Source organism: Hoplias malabaricus, chromosome 1 (assembly GCF_029633855.1).
Source record: "Hoplias malabaricus isolate fHopMal1 chromosome 1, fHopMal1.hap1, whole genome shotgun sequence".
NCBI classification, from domain to species: domain Eukaryota; kingdom Metazoa; phylum Chordata; class Actinopteri; order Characiformes; family Erythrinidae; genus Hoplias; species Hoplias malabaricus.
Genome location: NC_089800.1, coordinates 44,765,089 through 44,787,166, shown reverse-complemented (window position 1 = coordinate 44,787,166; position 22,078 = coordinate 44,765,089). Strand labels below are relative to the sequence as shown.

Genomic DNA, 22,078 nt, shown 5'->3' with positions numbered 1-22,078 from the left:
GAGTGCAGTCTTTCTAAACACATATCATGGTATTCCATAAGCAGTCAAATCCATGACGGTCCTGTCCTGAAACACCTGTATTAAAAAGACAATCTCAACCAGTCGCTGGGTTTCTTACGACACAAATCTAGAAACCAGACAAATTGCAGGGCAGGGCTTTCAGTCTGCAGGTGGGCAGAGGTGGGAAAAGTGATAGATTGGTAATAATTACATTCTCTGTACTGAATGTGATGTTGATGCCCAAAGACGGATATATTGCAGAAATTAGGGGGAACAGAGGGGAGTACTAGCAACTTAATCTGTCCATTAACACAACATAAACACACACACATGTATATATAGTATATATATATTCTCTCACACAGTCACACTTATCCTTTGTCTGATAAAAAGGCTCTTTCTGAAATCTGAAACGTTTATTTGCAAGGTAACGGACCCATCAGGACACTCGCCCACTTAGCCTCTTGAAAACGCCCTAGCTTGACCACTAGATGAAAATAAATGCATGTAATAAGTGTACTGTGTTAGTATGAGGTTTGGGACGCAGCCTTAATTGAGATTCAACGTCATCATTGCTCGTCAAGTCAGCTGATGTAGTTCCTTAAAGGAGTGTGTTTATGGAGCTGACCGAAAAACCTCAGCACAGGTGAATGGAAACGATTTAAAATTACAGCTTATCATTCTTTGTCCGTATCGAAGGTAAAGGAAATGTTAATGATATGATGGGACGGATTAAAAGCAGGTTAAACCATTTTACAGTGATACAGGTATCAGATGTGAGCTCAGGATACCAGATGACGCCTCGGAATCATCTGCTACAGAGAGATCTGCCCTGTTTTTCCATTTTTGGCGATACACAGTATTCACTTATAATGTTCTACATGCTATAATATGTTTAAAGTACTTAACATTATCAACAGTAGCATCAATTTTGCACTAACTCTCCCTCGGGTCACTGAGTAAATCCCTAAAATATTTGTTCGTAAAGAAAAAGAAATGTAGATGTTATTTACAAGAAAAAAAATGTAAGTAAATGTGACTACACGGAACATTTGCCTTTGTACATGTGCAATGTACTATGCTATGAATATGCAAAAATTCCCATCTCTATCTCAGCATAATACACATCCCACCTACTCAAAAGCCCCTCCTGGGATTGATTTCTTTGGCTTATGATGTAATACACCCTGAATCTTTTAATCTGCCCACTTTGGAGCACTGCGGTTTCAAAGCTGAAATATTCTGCCATAGCACTGACTACTTATTTTGTTCATGACAGGCCATCTTTTAAATCATGTGTTTAGAAGATGCATTAGTATTCAGTAATGGGTTAACCTTGCCTGTCCGTCATCTCACAGGTCCAGCTGAACATCATGGCCTCTTCATTTACTCTGGGTCCAGAGTTTCATAGAAAAGTAAAGAAATTGTTGGAGGAAGAATCCTCTCTCTCGTCAGATCTGTTCAAAGAGTTAGAAGCTCTCAAAGATCAATCAACCTTGTCATTTAAGACAGCAAGAAAACTACATAAACTACTTCAGGAAAGTGGTAAGAAAATTAGACTATTTTCTATATAGACTATAAAAACTATTGTAATTGGACAAATAATGTATGATATAAGCATGCATTACCTATGTTATGTCTCTTTGGGAAGAATGTACCATTGGTGAAGTAATGTTAATAATTGTCCCCACAGGATATCCAGTCTATTTTCACGAGCTCCTGGAGGACAGCAAACTGCACTTGCCAAAGTCTGAACTGCCTCCGAGAGTAAGTGGAAATAAAGTACAAAATTTCTATGGTGTTTCTACTGCTATTGGGTTATTTCTTAATATGCAGTTTATTTATGTGGGCACTTTGAGCAGAACCCAGAGTTGGTGGCCAGACTGGAGAAGATTAAAGCCAAATTAGCCAATGAAGAATATATGAGAATCACACGGAACGTAAATCCTCAGGCAAGTGCTTATTTTGTGATTTCTCAGTAACATTAATTAATTGTTGTTTTAGAAGATGTAGTGTGTGTCGATAATATTACTATAGACAATATTTATTTTGTAAACAGGAAGTTAACAATCATGGAACCCTAGCAGACTTTGGAAGACAAGGTCAGAAACGACTTTTTATTTTCTTCTGTTTTCTTGAGGTTTTCATTGATTCTCATGACTATTCTTATTTGTTTATTACAGTGCGCTCTGTCAAAGCAGTTGTTGTAACTGTATTCAACTTCCTGGTGACGGTGGTTGCAGCCTTTGCTTGTGCCTACATGGGGAGCCAGTATGTCTTCACAGAGACAGCAGCGGTACGAATTATTTTTTCATTTTAGTAGCAGTGTTTCTAAAAAAATATTAAATGAAAATTACAGACAAATTAACGTACAGTATTTAATCAACTGTCCCGGGGCTCCAGATCAGTGCAGCTGATCAAACTTTGGCCCCATCTTAATGAGATTGCAATTTGTGATTGTGATGTGAAAGTGATGCCTCTGATATCTGTGGCCAGGAGGGATGGCCCTCTCATTTGCCCTGTCTCTGAGCGTGATTATAGTCAATGCAGGTGTCTGTTAGCTGACAAAAAGCCTGGGAAGTTATGAGTTCTTCAATGGCGATGTGTTAACAGAATTCAAGTGGTGACTTGCTTCACATGACAGAGGCATGTGATAGCTTTCACTCTGTTTGGTTCCATCATGTAATCAGATGTGACTTTGTATTGGGTGTGATTAAAATAAAAAGATAGATGTATTATTAAATGCCCTGTCATTTTTACTGGGTTTTTCTGTAAGCAGATTCCTACACTGTAATGCAAACTGTCTAGATTTTTCGAAACTATTTTTTCGGTTCTAAACATTTTATTTGTTTGTTTTTCAATAACCATGTTTTCTAAATTTTTACATACTGTAATGTCCAAAAACACACGGGAGGTGGATTGGCTACCACCTGTGTCCATAAGTGTGAATGAATGTGAGTGTGTTACTCTGCGATGGACTGGCACCCCCTCCAGTGTGTGTCCCTGCCTTGCACCCAGAGACTCCGGACACACTAAACTAAACTCTTTACCATTTTTCCTTTTCAGAGAGTAATTTCTGCAGTGATTGCGGCATCTGTAGTTGGTCTGGCAGAGCTTTATGTCCTGGTTCGGACTATGGAAGGAGACTTGGGAGACCCGTAACACATCGCAACAATGAAAAGACTTATTTAGCAGTCAGTGGATTCTGTTCCAGGAAAGTTATCAGGGATCATTTCCTTAAAGGTACTCTTGTCATACTGATATATATATATATATATATATATATATATATATATATATATATATATATATATATATATATATATATATATATATATATATATTAGACAGACTATGGTGGATCACAGTCTTGGACCCAAGGAAGCAATTTGGATTTTCATCTTCTTAAAAATAAGGAAAAAGTTGTGAACTAGGGATGGATTATAAGAAGGAAAATGTAAATACATGCAATGTAGACTTTTAAGTGAAATTAATGATTACTGGGTTTCTTTAGGTTTCATTATAAAAATGGTAGAACAAAGACTTGATTTATAAGACTTAATGAGGTCTTAGAATTATAATGGGAAATTGGTAAGGAACAAAATTTCCAACATGTTTAACATGACTTGTGTTTCCCTTGATTTTTTTTCATGTCTGATCCTGATAGGTGTTCAGGTGTCAGAGCAATAGTAGCTTATGTTACCTTTGTCTTTTGATGAGGAGTTGATAATGTTATGTTTTTACAGGTTTGTTGTGACTGAAAATAATGACACTTTAGACAAATTTGGAAAACCCAGCTAAAAATTCAGGAAATAGACTGGGGTTTTCTGGGCATGAATAAAATGTACATTTGGTATTTGATTTTTGTCCTGGTTGACCAAATCCTTGTTTGTTATTCCTTACTATTTTAGTCTAGTTTCTCTCTAGACGAGCTTCTGAAAACCTCATTCTCAGATTAGTTTTATTTATTTGACTGTATGTTCCTCATTCTGTTTGTATTGTGCTTCAAAAGTATGACATTAAAGCAGGTTGTGCTCATTGTTTAATATGATTCATATAACCCCACAAACACCAATGTGGAATACCTTATTTCACCCTGAAACAAAAATATGGATGTGATTTAAAAAACAAAACAAAAAAACACCAAGCTACTTTTACACTTACCAGGCAGTTCCTGCTGCTGTGGATCCAAGGTTATTCTCACAAAATTTACTGTATTTATTACTAACTTGGCATTATGTTAGACAGAAACTGCATGGTGAGAAGAGGGAAGCTTCGGTGAGGCTGTGGAACTGCACTACAGATATAATGGACAAACGTCAAATCCAATCAACCTATGCTTATAATTGAAACCACACTTTTATAACAATGACAAAGATAAATAGAAAATAAAAGCAAAAACAAATGTGATCTCAAATTGAAAATTCTAAGCATATATTGTACCTGTTTTCTGTACATGGCTATGAATGTCAGGGTTTCAAATACTACTACGGTGAAATAATTCTTTTTTAGACTCTTCAGGTAACATTCCGTTCCAATTCTGTGCTCGCTGTACAAACATTTCATCCATCAGCATGTCATACTTAAACATCGCAAACAGCTACAGGGTTGTGCAATAAATAATGGCCTTTCTTCTTGATAAAAATACAACCATATTTTATAGCAAAAGAAAAAAAAATCATACTGGTGTCCCTCATTTGGCACGTTTTCCCCACGTGATATCCTGAACTATACCTACAGTCCAGCAGGGGGCAGTGTTGGAATCTTCAGCAGTTGCTGAATAGAAAAGTCTCAAGTTCTCGGTGAGGGATTCTTGGTTCATTCAAACTTGCGCAGGTGGTTGTACAGAGACTGTACGTAGGTAAAGACACACATAGGGTCCGGTTTTCTGCCCATCACCATCATGTCCTCCACCTCAATCAGTCTGTCACAACCAGCCTTATTCCTGGAAATGAAAGAGCATTAATGAGGTCTTTCCACATTTACCATGGTTTATGTTTTAACTGAACACACATTTAACATTTATTTGATACTGGTTTTTAATATAAGTTGTAAGGAAATTGTACACTCCAAGACATGATTTGGCAGCATGTTTTTTTAAATATATTTTTTTAATTCAAATAATGCTGCTAGCTGTTAGCTTTCAAGTGGACACTGGAAATGTCAAAATAGATTTGTAACTTAAGGCCTATCTAAAAATGTCCTACAGAATTTCTCAAAGTCAAAGCCAATTTCTACAGATAAACAGTGCATTTTCTGAAAAAAAAAAAAGAGTCTGTTATAAGAGTCTTTGTGATTCAAAATAACATTGCTACTTGTAGGTTAACATTGGAGTGCACTATATTGACAACACAGGACTGGCAAGCTCAACAAAAATACACCACCTAAACCCGTAAGCTTTGTCAAAATGTGTTAGGTAAGTTGCATTCAGAAGTTATGCTTTGGGAAATAATGTTTACAGGTTTAAATACCACAGGAAGAAATATGGTCAACTACTACAGAACGACACAACTTCTGAAGTTTACCTAGCAATAAATGTTGTACCATGATAGGTATTCTCAGTACAAGATCAAGCTTGACCCCATGACAAGGGTTTACTCAGAACTACCACTGCTTGGCGATTTTGTGAATTACTTTAGCCTTAGATAAGGGTCTAAATAGAATGCTATGAAACAGGAAATTAACTTTCTAAAGAGTTTTGCGATCTTTCCCAGTGTAAACACACTAAATTAACTAAATTCAGACTAAATGTGAAATGAAGTGAAATCAGTTAAATATACTTTGGCTGTTGAGTTAGATGGGATACTCTGCCAACCATCACCAACAAACAATAACATGACAATACTATACTCATCTTCCCTGTCCTCCATCTACATAAAAACACACCTAAGCCATTCTACATTTACAGAGCCTTTCCCTAACTAGTCTGTGCTCTGATTATCCATAACCATTGTTAAGCCTGTTCAGCTATTTCTGATGACTCCTACACCACTACCTTCAGTTTTTGGCCCCGGAAGCATGACTGCACAAGCAAGGACATGGCAGATTTTGGAAGAATTAGGTGTTAGGGGGTTTGTAGCAGTCTTATATGCACCTGCCAACCACATGCAAATGAAAAAAAAAAACATTTTGAAGAGCAATGTGAGTGAAACACATCACTAGAAAATTGTAGGTAAGTGTATGCAATGCTAAACAAATCTCATTGCAGAGAGAGTCATAGAGTTCATTGATGTCTGGCTGTAGTAATGGAAAAAAACATGCTGTGGGAATTGGGGGTGGCTAGGGGTCTGGCCTAGTGTTAGTTGACTGGCCATGGTGATTTAAAATGTGGGTTATGTTACAGACACCAAGTTCTCAGTCACATCGGAAAGTCAGTAATTGTATCTCCAATGCCACACAGAGACATGATGTGGTCTCACTGAACCAGAGGAGTAGCTTGAGGATTGTACTCAGGTCAACTTTCTCATCACTCAGTCTTCACTTCATTTAGTCTTTTAACACCATTAAACGAATGGAATATCATGTAGATGATGCATTGGCTTATTTTTCTTAGAACCAGAGCCTGTTCCATACTCCATATGGTTCATTAAGAGTTTATCTGGAGCTGCATATTTAATCCTTCGCCAATCTGAATATAGAGGCACTATGTCATGCTTTTCAGATAGTGGCGGAGGCGAAGTATTGTGCAAGAGAATATGTTGACACTAAATGCTCAAGAGTGTAGATCTTACAGAACACTTCAACTTACTCAGCAGTGCTGAAGGCCAGTTCAAAGTTGTGCTTGCGGTCTGCAGGGTTCAAGGAGTTGTAGTCAAACTCAGTGGGGAAGAACGAGTGGACCAAGGCACAGAACGCCATGCCATCGCTCCAACTAGAAGAAAAGTTCTGGATGTCGATGTTCTGTAAAAGAATGAATGTTGACATTAATCACAACATCTTTTTTAAAAACAGCTAAAAAGTACTGCCCTGTTATAATAAAATACTGCAGCCCCTGCTTAAAATTTGAACCTATTTTCCCAAATTGTCAAAAAAATAATTTTTATTTGGTGGTCAGCCTCTGCAGCACTCTTCTGGTTCAACAGTTCTAGACACAAACTACGATGACGCATCACATTTTGCAGATCAGTCAAGCAATGTTACTACCCCCGATGACACCACTTTTCAAAGCCGAACTAGGAGTGGAGTTTGCTGAAAACAGCAGGCTGCAATTACTCTTTAAAAGAGACACTATGGCCCAAAACATAAATGTAACCATCTGTTGTAATTCCGCATCTAGATTTAGATTTTTAAAGTTTAAAGAATCTGAAAAACACCTTTTGGTGATGTATTTTGAAGGTAGAAAGAAGGCAGACCTGTGTTTCTCTTTGCCAGGTATCAGCACCTGTGTCACTGCTATTGCATGTGTATTTATTTTGTATTTTTTTCTTTTAGCCATATCTCATTTAAATCGTATTTGGACTCCTAATTTTTAAAACAAGCTAGGATGCATTCTCTGAACAGAATATTTATACTTACGATATTTATCTTAATGCCATAACTTTAAATGTAAATATCACGTGTGTATTTGCGTGTACGTCAGCAGCAATGCAGGCAGTCAGTATTTATTTCATAGCTGGGGATTTCCAATATTTCCATGACTTACTTGTGCAATGCATTCTAGGTTTTGTAGTGAGACATGGCTAGTGGATTTAACACAAATAGGATATATTGTTAGGATAATTGTTAAAGGACCAATAGCTGTGCAGGAAAATATTACAAGTCAAATATAATTAAATGGTATATAGCCAACCCAGGTCTTAAAGTAATATTTTTAATTAAAGTGAATTTTTTTATGTATATTGTGGACCTGTAGAACACAAAGATGCGTTTAAATGCTTTGAGAGATTCTGAATTGCAGTGCTGGTATGTTGAGTATAATTTAAAGCACATTTAAAGGCTTTCAGAGTTTTACCTTTGTTGATATTTTCTGTCAAACATGAATATTGTCTAAGGAGCTTATAGCATTCCCCAAAATGAAAAGGTGGTTTTGTAAATTTTATTCAACCTTTTGAGCTGTTGTAATATTCCATGTCTAACCCTCCTGCCTCTTAGACTGCAATTTAACACCATTTATGTCCTCATTCCCAGCTGGCATATAAAACCCCATCTGTCAGAGTGGAAATTTCATCAATACGGTCATGGTGCTCTGTATTCATTTATTGTTTTGTTTCTCTTCTAAATCTGCCTTGACCATGACAGCACTGTCTTTAACCAAAGCCAAATGGAAAGGCTGGAACAGCTGTGAAAGGCAGCTTGTGTGTAACTCACTCCCTAATCTAATTATCTAATAATATATGATTGACGGTGAATTCATAGCAAGGTGTGTAAACTGAAATTCACTATATTTGCATTGCTGTCAATGTCAAGATATATTATGAATGTTAAAAAAGGGCAAAATGGGATGCATCTGTTAACATATACATAACATAGACAGCTTATAAAAGCTCATACAGGATTTAGTGGGTATGTCAAATGCCCTAGAAATGACTGCTTTTACCTCCTCATCCATGATAATCTGGATAGCCAAAAGGAGATAAGAGGAGTTGATATTTGGGATGAAATGGAGAGGTGTTTGTACATCAGTGTCTGACCATTTATGGGTCTCATGGTATTTTCTCACATAAATTTTCAAGCAAATGTTCATAAATTGACCCATTTCAGCAGCTGTGACCACCAGCAAATTTTGAGTAATGTTTTTTATAAGAGGGAGTTGTGAAAGGCTTTGTTTATCAGTCAGCAACATTACATCATGACAGCTCATCTCACACTCCATTACACCATTTTGAGTAGACTTCAGCTGAGCACCCTCATGTCCAGCTTCTCTTAAAAAATGTAGAAACAGAACGTCTGCCTCACCTGATATCCAATGGTTTTGGAGCGACACCACTCTAAAAGAATCTGTTTGATGCTGCTTGCACTGGACACCCCAAAGCTCTGGGAGCGCTTCAGCTTGGGTTTGGAATCCACAGGCTTGGGCCGACTGAGAAAGGGAATAAAGGGGGTAAATAAGGGGTTAAAAACAGAATAATATGGAAAGGGCAGGTATGTTGATTCATGTTGAGAACAGTTGTACAGAGAAAGATAGGAAAGTAATTGTATCTACCTGTTCTCAGAGTCTAGACGCTCGAATATGGTCCTACGTGTCTGGGCTCCAAGGCTGCGAGGGAGAGTTTGTGATCTTACAAGCTCCCGCCTGCGCTCAGTGCCCCTGCCAAAGGACAGCTCTCCTGGAATATCAACATTCCTGATACACAGAGGTAAAAGAGTGTAAGCAACAATGAGACTTTTTAATCCCATTCTGTGACCTTTAGTGGGATTTATGTTTTTTTTTTTTGCATTATGTAATCCTCTAAATAGTCATTTGATTTAACCAACCTTTCATTGTTGTGCTGGTTAAGGGCTGAGTAACTTGAATAAGTTGCAGGTTTGGCTGGTGCAGATGAAGGCACCTTTTCTGCAGATGAATAAATAAAAACATCATTCAGGCAGGCACTCAATTACAATGTTTTCTTGTTTTTTCAGAACAAGATTCTCTTCCTCTGTTCTTACACTCTTACAAATAAAGGTGCTAAAAATGATTCTTTGAGAGATGCCATACAATAACCACTATTGGTTCCATAAAGAACCATTTTTGTTTAAGAAATGTGAGTGTGAAGAACCTTTTAAAGGTTTAAAAATCAATTTTTCTGTCATAAGGTTCTTTACCCATTTAAAAATATCAGCAAACATGGTTCTTTTTGGAACCAAAAAGTGGTTCTTCTATTGCATCTCTCAAAGAACCCTTTGTAGCACCTTTATTTTTAAATAAAGTGTAGGATCAAAACATTTCAAAACAGATAGTATCAAAACAGACCTTTTCACTTCCTGATGGACATCAAATAAACAATGCAGTGTTGTAGGTTAAAGCTGGAGTACGTGATTTGTCTTAAAATGTTTTTGTTGCATTTTGTGAGTAAATCAAATGCTCTCACAACATAAATAACAAAAATCTATAAAAGGGCGGCATGGTGGCGCAGCAGGTAGTCACACAGCTCCAGGGTCCAGGAGGTTGTGGGTTCAAGCCCTCTATATAAGATACGGGTCTGAAAAAACCCAGTATAATTACCTAATTTGGACCGAGTTAAATGACTGAAAGGCCTACGTGCTTGTGTACTACCTCACTCTGCCCCATGCATTCGTGCTACAGCTAAACAAAGAAAAGAAGGACAGAGGGAGAAGGCTTCCAGCAAAAAGAAGCTGGATAAAGCTTTGTAAAACTCTCTCTGTGTGACTTATTGTGCGTTTGGGATGAGGGCTGATAGGATTTTTTATCCAAAGCTGGCTTACACTAATTGGTTTCTACAAAATGACCAACTGCAGCTTTAAATAGAACTTTAGCTTCATGAGTGTACCCAAAAAACTTAATCTGATGGAAGAAAAATCCATCCATTTTTAATGTCTGCTTGCTCTCTGTACAGTCTCCCAAAAATGGTTTATGCATCTTGAATATATGATTTACACTGAAACAAAGGCTTTAGGGGATTAGATTTACCATTGAGTCGTGGAGAGACCATTGTCCTCACAGGACTCGGAGTCCATGTTTTCACAGAAGCCACTAGAAGAACAAGTCAGGTACACAGTTAGCTGAAGAAGAAAGGGTGAATCACTAAAGCTGTGATGACTGTAGGTGACATAAGTACCTGCATGAATGGGAGATTCAAGTTGTGGCTGGTTTTCACTGCTAGCTGTCTGACTGTCTGACTGTGCGTCTGTTACATTTGAGGGGGTTGACTGCATTGGACTGCTTGGTGACTCAGGACTCTTCAGGACTGGAGAGTCTGCTACTTTGGTGGTTGCAGTGATTGGCAGGTGTGGCATACCCATAGAAACTGGGGAAGAGTTTCGCTGTGACACCTCAATGGGAGGAGGACTCTCTCGTGAAGGCACTGTGGAGATTTCTGTTAAGACAGAAGCAGTGTATCTGTAAGTATGAGTGAACGTCTATACACCACATCAGGATGTTTGCAAACAGAAAGATATGGCAGATATGGCTATACTTCCAGGAGAATAGCTTGCATACGGTCAGTGGAATTAAAAAAAAAAACATCTCCAACCCAAGAAATACTTAGAAATATGGACAACTGAACAGGTCATTTCATCTATACCTGCTGTGGTTGCGTGTCCATTCTCAAGTCCAGAAGAGGCCGGAGCTGGATCCACCTCAATGGGCTCTTCACGTTCAATACTCTGTAAAACATGAACACAGCATATATTTAACTTCTAATAATACATTTGCCCAGGTTCAAATGGCTGACAGGCAAGTCAAATCAAAAATATACTTGGCTCATATATTTGCTTAGTTAAAATGAGGTTTAGGGTGAAGTAATTTGCCTTCTTTCCCTTTCCCTGTTGTTTGGCAGGATATATTTGCCCTAAGTCATTTGGATAGGTAAATACAGACTGTCTCTCACATTTGGCTTATCTACTGTCCTGTGTAAAAATAACAAGTCCAAACAACTGATTGGGTCTGTGCCATACGCCTCTCTGGCAGCACTATGAGGCGTGTATCAGCCTGGTATCAATACATTTTTGAGCAAAGCCATCAGATCTTGGGGTTCATCCAAATATATACAGTACTGTTCATAAACCAGAGACTAGCCTGTGTTGAATTGAATTTCTAGGCAAAATTCCATTCAGTGACAGGAAAAAATAGTTGAACAGTGGTTTTGTCTCCAAAAAAAACATCAACAGGAAAAAGAAAAAAAAAAATCAAAAATTAAAGTTAATGTCTAATCTCTCAGTTTTCATTGTGTGTTGTTCTTTTGTCTTTATTACAGCAGCCATTTGTTTAGTTGGCAAAGTTCAGTTTTAGAAGTTGTTTACATTTCCTGCTCATCATGATATAAATAATCCTAAGCATATTCAGTGATGCAGAGGTTCTGGAAAGCTATGCATCCTTTTAGACACATAGAACTGAACTGTGGTTTACAAAGTGGAAGGATGGACAAAAACAAGTGGACATTTCAGTTTTCAAGTAAAGTCAAGTAGTATTTTATTGTCAATTCTGCATATGTACAGGACACTCAAATGATTGAAATTACGTTACTCTCCTCTCCAAGTTGCAATTAACGTTAACAAAATAGACTAAATTAAACTAAACTAAATATATAAATATATGAACGTGAACGAACAGGAGACCAGTGCAGGACATACGATACAAACAAGCTCACTGATAGACATACATGAGACAATGAGACACTGACTAAAGACAATAACCTGATTGGGAGGTAGGATAGTGGATGTACAAGGCAATGTAAACAATAGTGCAATATAATGGTATAACAACTGAATAAAGTGTACGAGTGCATACCGGTTCTATTAAAGAGTCACAGTTAGTGACTGATGAGGAGATTAAGTGACAGTACCAATAGAAACAGGACCGGTGTAAACAGTAGTGCAAATTTAGAGGTATGGAGCCTGGAGACTGGTTAAAGTCATTCGGATCTTGAGAAATAATGAAGCTTGATTTCCTCTATTTCCTCTTGATTATCTGAGTCTGAGGCCTTGCGTCTGTATTAGTGTATGTCCCGAATTCTCCAAGTCTTTTCTGCTTTGAAAAACCTGTTTATTCCATGTCTCCTCAGAAATGCCTACTGTTTTTATTGGAAGTTAAGTGGATGAAGGATGACCTTTGACTTTTGCTCAGGACTTGTGAATGACAGACCCTCCGAACAACATGTTGTGCATCTCCTTAGATAAAATAACGCCCATTTGGTAGCAATACTCTATAGAGTAAGGAACACATGACTTCTGATGTGATTAACCAATGAGTCCTAATCAGCGAGATCAAAGAGCCTTACATTCCACTGGGGCGCCAAATTCCAAAGAAGGATCTCATCTCCTCTTTAACGACTGGTGATTGAGGCAATCTAATCAGTTCATCCTGACAATCAGATTTATACTCTCCCTATCTGGACCACAAAGGCTGCCTATCTGCCACTATCACCACCAGCCTCCTTTTATCTTAAATCACATTGCTGGATGCTGTATGGCATCAAATGGTTGTCCCTTCCTGTCTGCTATAACCCTTCATAGCTGCTCTACAGCATGCCCCAAATACAAAGCCATCTGCTGTTAACAGCACAGCAGAAATAGACCCTGTTGATAGTAGTGGCCTTGAAGTTGGTGAATCTGCAGCACATAAAGGTTACAGGCCCACTCTCTTATCCAAGGTCCTCAATGGTCAAATGGTCACTACCCCTTTTTACAGTAGCTATAAAATGCTATTTCCACCTCTTGAACGTGCCACATTCCTTTTTATTATGTCCTTTGTCTTAAAAAATGTTGATGGACTATATTTTATTGGAATACATTTGCAAAGTTATGTGATTAGTTGAAACTCACCTATGATTTAAAAACCTGAAAGCATACTGGACTATGAGTATGTGAGCAAGCTAATCAGTATTTTACAAGCTTTTGTGGACAGGTGGGAACTGCTTTCAGAGCAGGTGCTCAGCACAGAGTCACAGAATTTCACAAACTGAGCCAACAGTGTCCTAGATTATAGCACGTAACAGACTTATAGGGTGTGTCTGAGAATATATATATATATATATATATATATATATTGGATCAAGGATGGCCACTTGGAAGCCATCAAAAAACAGACATTAACAGGATTTTTGACTCTCTTAAAGATATCATTGAAATAGTAGTGAGTCAACTCAAATGGATGGAATCGAAAGCTCATTCCTACAAAGCAGATAGACACCTTACACATCACAAACCTGACCCCCACATCACTACACGGCAGGACTGACTAATGAGGAATGTACCTTTCAGCTTTTCTGGGAACTTGTTACTACTTCTCTCGCACCCTCTCCTAGGCACGCACAAGCACTAACAGACACAGAGGAGTGTAAAAACTGAGCATGTAATCATGCGCCAGGAATATAAAAATAAGTGCTGTATTCCCACACACTGCAGCCGCAGTAAAAAAGAAAAGTGGATTCCTAAGGGTGAGAGGTGGAGGGTAACTGAGCCCACGGAGAAGAAGCCAGGTGACGTCAGCCTGGAGGAATGCTGGACAGGCTTGCGCTTCAGAGGGGCGAGGGGCTCGAGCAGCTGGCTGTCCCATAGGGAGATAGGGGGAGACAGAATCCACCGCTCAACCATGAAAATCATGCAGCTCCGGTTCTCTGGCGAAGCACAGAGGTCTCCAGCCCAGGTCCACATCAACATCGGTGCAACAGGGCTCCAGCCATGGAAACTTTTTGGGTTGGAGTGGTGAGTCATGTAGTGTTCTCCTGACACGTGCCTTGTCCAGTGTAACCTTTCAGATCATTAAACGTAGTGGACACCAGTGAGAGATAAGGGCCCAAGTAGATTCACCATGTTGGTCTCCTTAGCTCATTGCTCTAATATTAATGCTAAATTTAGCACTCTACATCCTATACACAAACATATATGGACAGCCTTGTAATCTGTGAATTCTACTTTAAAGTCCTTCCACTATCAACACTAATGTACGGCTGCAGCTAAAATCAAAATAGAAAAGCATGAAATTATATTGTTTGGAGCAGCTGCACATGAGCCTAAGCCCTCCCCCAACACTGGTTTTTGAAGCATATTCATAATGACTTGACAGCTACATATCCTTTGAGACCCATACAGTTGATATGTCTTCTAACAGTAGAAGGATGGACAGAGAAACCAGTGGGTTTTGTGATGTGAAGCTTCCTTCATTCCATTCCTGGAACAGGCTTATAACTCACTCATTTACTCACTCAGAAATTCGGCCATACCTAGCACACAATACTATAAACATCTCCCCCACACAGCCATATAACCATTGTCTCCCTCTTCCAGGAACAACAAATCCTCTTGTGTCTCAGAGTGCGTCATCACACAAGCAGAAGGGAGCAATAAAATATGTGCAGGAAGCAGGGAGGTGAGATATCAGACAAGGAAAACCCTCAGCCACAGCCCTCCTGCTCCTCTAGGGATTTCAGGAGAGGAGCCATTCACTCTCCAACCCTCAGGGAACAATGCTGCCCTTGTCTCCTGGTATCTCTCAGTGGTAGAGCGAGAGTGATGTGATACAGACACGGCGTAATCTCAGAGCAACTCAACATTCCCGAACAAACTCCAGCAAAGTCAACTGTTGGAATGGTGTGGCATAGACATGCATAAATTTTGGCTGTTTCTAATATGTTCTCACCTTTTCAGAAGGTCTTTTTAAGAATATTCTCTTCCATTAACTTTGTTCTAGAAAGTTCTCTTCAGTTCACACCGGCTGTTTCTCAGTATGTGTTCTTGCTTGACATCATCTTACACTGACCAAGCTATGTTCCATTATTCAAGAGCACAAATGCCAAGAAGCATTAGAGTACCCAGATGTTGCTCGTGATCTGCCCATAATAACAAAGATGCATTGGTTTGTGACTTGCCAATAAGAATGACTTGAAAGTCCCATTATTCATTGCAGCTCTAGCACATTACTTCTCAATAACGTTCTTTCATAGAACACAAGTCTATTCTGTGTTTTTGCGATTGAGAAACAGCCATTGTCTTTAAACGTCTTCTTGCATTCCCTTTGTCCAAGAATGTAGTTTGTCAAAAAAATTATTAGACTTCTGCATACATGATATTGATGAATTTATTTGCATTAATGCAAATCTTACCTAAATATACATGGAACGATCACTAGATTAGGAACACCTTGCTTGTATCTACACTCACTGTCCACACTCACTCATTGCATGCTTTCTTATCCTCATTAGATCGTCCTTTAGTCTTTCATCGGTGGACACAGGACGCCGTTGGTCAACTATTTTTAGTTGGTGAACTATTCTCAGTCCAGCAGTGACACTGAGGGCTTTAAAAACTCCAGCAACCCTGCTGTGTCTGATCCACTCGTACCAGCACAACACACACTTACACACCACCACCACATCACTGCAGCGCTGAGGATAATCCACCACCCAAATCATACCTGCTCTGTGGGGGTATTGTGGGCATCCGGTGGACTGCAGTCTGTAATTGTCTGTGGAGCTGATAAAATGCACAATGACTTGTTCCTAATCCAGTGATTATTCAGTGTGTAATATACATGTTCAAAAGCTCAGAATATTCTGTTTATTTCAGCTTACTCAGTTAATTTATATCCACTTGCATTTAAGTGTACTCTCCCAAAGGCTTAACGCCAGCCACACTGAGCAGAAACATGTTGTGTCATATCTCTGAAAGCATGTTTCCTGCAAACTTACAAGGAAAAAACAAAAATATATGCAGTCCTTTTTAGCCAATGTCAGCACTTAGGCAGAGTTTGTGTGTATGGGATGTCCTGCAATGGATTGAGGTTCCTGCCTCGTGCTCAGTGATTTCAGGTCAGCCCCAGAACCCATCATGACCAAGGTCTGCATGCAGCAGTTACAAAAGATGAATTTTGTAAAAGTAGGGGTGCATGTAAGTGTATATTTGCACACTAAAGACCTTACAAAGAGCATATAGCGTATCCCAAATGTAAAGAAACACTCCAAATGTGATCCAATTTTAGACACAAGATGTAAAGGAAGGGCAAAGCCTGTTAGGCCATGGTTCCCCCCTTGCTCCTCAGCTTGTTTCTATAATAGGACTTTTTATAATAGGACTCTTTATAAAGGGTGTTTTCTTACTTTTCAGTCTCCTTGTTTTTGCCTGATCAGTCAAAGACAACAGCCTGATTCTATGAGAGAAAACGGGCTTCAGTAGTTACTCAATCTGCATGTTTTGACCTACTTCAGTAAAGTACGTGCAAAATGGCTCTGCCTGTGGCGGAAAGAAGCACCCAGGCCTCCTGTGTTCTTGCAGTTCCTGTGTACACTCAGATCAAGAGAGTTGAACAAGGAGTGCTGAGCGAGACAATGGGCTCCCCCCAGAGAGGGGCTTTCATGTGAGTTTAAATGTCAGAGTGGCCCATGTGAGCCAGTTGAGAATTCCCTTCTACTGGCTGCCTGCCTGAAAAATGTTGGGGTGCAAACAAGAGGATAGTTTTGAGGATTATCACAAGCTCACACTGGACGTATTCTCTCAGCAGTCTTGGTGGTGAATATAAAGAGAACCCAACTGCACAGGGGACTGCACATTGCGGCCGAGCAGGCATGGAACTGGCACGGAAAATAGAATGCTATTTGGCTTATGCTCCTGAGCCGGTCTGAGAAAAGGTTGACCAAAGCCGAATGCTCATTTTGATGAAGGACCGGGGGGTAGGAGGTGATCTTAAACATATCTGTGTGGATATTCTCGCTTCTGACATTTGAGCTCTGCTGAGCTTTGCGGCGGTGGAACGAAACACCAGCTACAATGAACAGCATGTGAAGGAAATCTGGAGGCTTGAATTAGGGTTATTCCAGCCCGTCACTCGAACCCTGCGTACACACATAGTGGCACAAACATAATGTCCACACATAACAGCTCCTACAGAGCTCAGCTTTGGTATAAATAAGCCACAGTGATAGCGCTGTTCATATTTTCCACCGCACACAGATCCGGGCTCGATCTACAAATAAGTGGAGTGGATGTTATGGAAGTCATAAATCACTCGTGAGGAGATGAATCATACTTCAACATGAATGGAATAAGAATGAAAAGCTTTGTAGCATTTTTTTGGAATGGTTTAGGCCAACAGTAATTTGTATTTTACTGTCCCAATGTTGCTGTGTGTGGAAAAGCCAGTGGGATCTAGAGCTCATAAAGTTGGGTACAGAGAAATGCAGTGCGAAGGTACTCTTATCATCGGGGCCTGTGAGGGTCTTTGCTCTGTAATTTCCTCCTGAAACTTTGCGTCCGTGTTGGGAAAGGGGCCCAAACACCTGTTCTTCAAAGGGCAAGAAGCCTGCAATTTCTCCCTCCAGAGGAAGAATCTATACAGAAGCCTGGAAAAAGGTAGAAGAAAGGCCTTTGAACATGATCACCAGCCGTAAGGGCTCAGAGTATACAGCATTTCAGTGGGACACTATATAACACAACAGCATTCACCTCACACTCACTCTAGCCCTAACATTAACCTCAATCCAAAACAATACCTAAGCCAGCCCGACTATTTTGACAGTTACTTGAGCTTCACCAAATAGTTACCTGCCAATACGTTTTAGGAGCCTTTTTAAATAAATTAATATAGTAAGTGTCCCTTTAGGCAAACTAGGACACTAAAACAGTTTTCACACATAATTTGTTTGCATATGTTCACACTAGACTTGGTTTCTGGGACACCGTACCTATTGCTTTGGCTGAGCTGGTTTCTCATTAGAGCAGCTTAGATGCGCCACAATATTAACATGACTGTTCTCTGATAGGTCAGGAATTTGGCAGAAATACAAACACTCTATTACTTACAGGTTTGCCTCCATGCCAAAACCAACATTTTTTATTGTATAAATCCACATCTATCCCTCACATATATTCTCAAAATAAATATCTTTGTCCAGACAGGGATTTACCTTACTGCTAGACTGCATAGCACTCTGAATGGAGATTCATCATTGAAACTGCAGTCTAGGATTAGGCTTCATCCATGTCTGGGTAACCAACCTTTATTAATATAAATAAACAGCACATGATCACTACTTGATGACTGATTGGTTTAAAGATGCATCCGTCTGAAACAGGTTGCTGTTACTTGGCCTTATATATCAAGAGTACTAGCAGCTCATGCTGCAAGAACCATATGCATGCCTGTAAATAGGCAAATAATAAAGCTTACAGGCATGTGGATAAAAAACAGATATTGTGCACTGAGGAAAACATGCACTCATGTTTAATTCCCTCATTTACTGCAAACTATCTAAACATGTGGATGTGGAAAGTTTCAGCTGCTCAAGCAACTCCTGACCCCTACCCCATCACTCACCACTATGACATCACATTGGATGTGTGGGAGAGTCTACATATACATGATATGATTATACAGAGACTTGATTAGTTTGTTCTATTTTGAGACTGTCAATCTGTCTTTCTAGGCTCAAACTGGGCATAATGCGCTGCTTATTCATAAAAACTATTTCTCTTCCCTGGAGCCTCTGATGCTGTGATTTGACTGTGATCATCCACTTGTACCAATGTAAAATAAAACAGATGTAGAAATATTCAGTTTACAAACAGACTTTGTTTTTCTCGAATTATAATTGCTTCAGTAAAGCTTATTTCAACCAACTGTATTTCTGAGGATTGCAGTGTAATATCAGCACCAAGCTAACATTTGGGTACATTCATTAAAACATTCATTCATTCATTGTCTGCAATCTCTTATCCAGTTCAGGGTTGGTGGGTCTGGAGCCTACTGAGAATCATTGGGCGCGAGGCAGGAACACACCCTGGAGGGGGCGCCAGTCTTTCACACGGCGACACACACACACACACACACATTCACTCACACCTATGGACACTTTTTTGAGTCGCAAATCCACCTACCAATGTGTGTTTTTGGACAGTGGGAGAAAACTGGAGCACCTGGAGGAAACCCACGCGGACACTGGGAGAACTCCTCACAGACACAAATGAAGTTGAACTGTTGGCTACACACAGGTTGGTAGTCTGAATGTCCTGTACAAAATATTTATTTATTATAAATAATTTATTATTATTAATAATATTAATAATTCTCCCACATCTGCCACATCTTGTTTGATCAACAAGATCAACATCTGAAGAACAATAGAGACCATTTGACCAGTTTTGACAAGAGCGCCACAGTTACAAAGTGCTCAAATACACCATCTTCTCTGCCTCCTTTCAAATGGGTGGGATAAGAAAAATTTGAGGGTCAGGCATTGTGCCTGGGGCTGAGGACACTGGAAGAAGTTTGGGGCTAAGGTGGGGGTGTGGGGTAGGGTCAGGCCATCTTTCCACAACTGCACAGCAGTTGGCACCCAAGATCTAAGAGTCTGGTTTAGGGTTTCAAACCACCAGCTGCAGAAAATCTCGGGCCAGCCTTGCCCTCTGGTCTTGCCGGCAGACGCAAGGGCAAACACAAGATATATGGTAATAGGACAATAGCTGGAGGAAGAGTCAAAGTTCGAGTTCTTTTATATTAAGTTTTTAAAAAGCTTATTCCAGTAAGTACCTCTTAAAGATTAATTTAAGTCAGTTATAACATTCAAAGTGCCAAGCTTGTTGGCACTTGTATATGTTTACGCCTTTGTATATGTTTATGTAGATTGATGTCAGTGGTCATACAAGACTTATGTAAGTATCACGTTGCCTTATAAACAACGGGCTACTCTAAAATGTCACCAAGTATTTTGAATGGAAGCATACACCTGCTTTAAACAGACAACATCCAGCTCTCCTGCCTGATTACTGCTCCCTCTGTGAATTTGCATGCACACACACCTTGGTGGGGAGGAACAATAGATCTGGAGGGCAGTGAGGTCACCCCATAAACAGAGAATTATTAACCTGTAACCACGGAGATGAAAACACATGGCATTGCCTGGAAGTAATTAGGACAGCCAGGGGCAGCTCGGGAGCGGCCAAATGCCTTTCACTAAAGCCCCTCACCCGCTGCCTGGTCTCTCTCTCTCTCTCTCTCTCTCTCTCTCTCTCACACACACACACACATACACACACACACACACTATTACCTATATCTCTCTATTTCTTCAATATGCATGACACAAATTGCATAACATATCTATTTACTATCGCTGTCAAAAGATTCAAATAAATATTTGCAATTGATTTCATCAGTTTATGTAGTTAATGAAACCAGATTCATTTGTTTTATGTGCTCAAATATGGCAGTGGAAATTTGTAATAAATTTTGGATATGTATATATATAATTATGAGTTCACATGAACCTGAATATAAAAGTCACATGATGCCAATGTTACTGATACTGTTGCTGTCAACACCATCCTTTGCTTATAAACAAGATTCTTTGTAATTTGGTTATAAACAAATGAATGTAAGTGTGATAGCTGGATATGATCTCGGTTTCATCATAAAAGCCATAAATAGGAGCTCTAATTTTGAAGCTGTATTTAAATAAGAGGACTACAATCGCTGAGTCATAGAACCTCTTTGTGTCAAGCTTCAGGCTGGAACTACAGATGGTTTGAAATTTGAAATTATAGAATAATTTAGATCTAGATATTTAAAACTTATAGACAGGGGCAGAAGTGGGATATGGTACATGTGGGAACACTTTTGTCATCCCTGTTGGTGATGGGGTGGCATTGAAGGAGAGATGGATAAGGGGTGGGGGACGTACAATGACATTTTTTTGTCATTTAATTTCATTTAATTAATTTCAAGCTCTGGTGTACAGGTGTACATCTGAAAGGAAAATATTACAACAGAAAAATTGCACGCAGTCTGGGGATTCCTTGAAGGAGTGGCATCAGCAAGGAATTTTAGTCTGCAACACACTGAAACTGTATGAAACTCTCATTCGCATTAATTATTAATCCAATGACTCCAGCCCACTTCAGCATCTAGTCTCCGTTTTATAATTTTGACCCTGCTGGTAACAGCCAGGGGCATAGCACCCCCTAAACCATTTCCTCTGTGCTCCTCAAATGTCATATAATCATTTGCATCATAAAAACTATATGGCATTATATTTTTCTTATGGATGTGACAAAAAAAGTCAACATTGGATGGAATTGCCTTTAGTCTCTTATTCTAATTAGGCTACAGCCAAACAGGTCACAGTAAAACACAGAGCATGACTTTAGTGTTGCTAAACATATTACAGTATAAATAACTATAATGATGTGCTTTCATTTTAAACTATAGGCTCACGTTGTCTCAAGTCCAAAGTATCTGAGGATGAGGGTCTGTTGCTGCATTATCATCTGTGATAGTTTCTGATTCGTGCATTAGCTAGCTTTGCTACTAATGTGACCTTATGAACCTATGATGTTGAGCCTACTAAGTTAGGCTATTAGCCTAATTATGTTATGGCCCAATGATAAATTTCAAGTAAGTATACTATTGCAATGGTGTGGTAGGATATGCAAAAATATTTAGAATTTACCTCAGATTACAGATAAGGCATCATGTTATTTAAAATTTTGT

At 39.2% G+C, this 22,078-nt stretch overlaps 2 protein-coding genes across 5 annotated transcripts in view; one reads left to right on the top strand and one right to left on the bottom strand.

Annotated features, from left to right (window-relative positions):
- Positions 1-532: 532 nt before the first annotated feature.
- On the top strand, positions 533-3,279 carry tmem199 (transmembrane protein 199). 3 transcript variants are annotated; one of them, XM_066678176.1, is made up of 7 exons: positions 533-646; positions 1,359-1,545; positions 1,694-1,767; positions 1,863-1,952; positions 2,060-2,102; positions 2,184-2,296; positions 3,067-3,279. In XM_066678176.1, exons 2-7 carry the CDS (start codon positions 1,374-1,376, stop codon positions 3,160-3,162), a joined length of 588 nt encoding a protein of 195 aa, XP_066534273.1. In that variant the 5' UTR covers positions 533-646; positions 1,359-1,373; the 3' UTR covers positions 3,163-3,279. The 3 variants fall into 3 exon arrangements, with proteins under 3 accessions (XP_066534273.1, XP_066534274.1, XP_066534275.1); XM_066678177.1 differs by having other exon boundaries at positions 619-699; XM_066678178.1 differs by lacking the exon at positions 533-646 and adding an exon at positions 794-1,025.
- A 906-nt stretch (positions 3,280-4,185) lies between these two features.
- The window catches only part of smtnl (smoothelin, like), a 31,246-nt gene continuing 13,353 nt past the window's right edge, over positions 4,186-22,078 (bottom strand). For both annotated transcript variants that reach the window (XM_066678173.1, XM_066678174.1), the window contains 8 exons: positions 11,184-11,265; positions 10,719-10,976; positions 10,571-10,633; positions 9,415-9,493; positions 9,143-9,283; positions 8,896-9,019; positions 6,749-6,900; positions 4,186-4,945 (listed from right to left, as the gene is read on the bottom strand). In XM_066678173.1, coding sequence (XP_066534270.1) covers positions 4,819-4,945; positions 6,749-6,900; positions 8,896-9,019; positions 9,143-9,283; positions 9,415-9,493; positions 10,571-10,633; positions 10,719-10,976; positions 11,184-11,265 — 1,026 coding nt within the window. In that variant the 3' untranslated portion in view covers positions 4,186-4,818. The remainder of the gene's footprint in view (positions 4,946-6,748; positions 6,901-8,895; positions 9,020-9,142; positions 9,284-9,414; positions 9,494-10,570; positions 10,634-10,718; positions 10,977-11,183; positions 11,266-22,078) is intronic.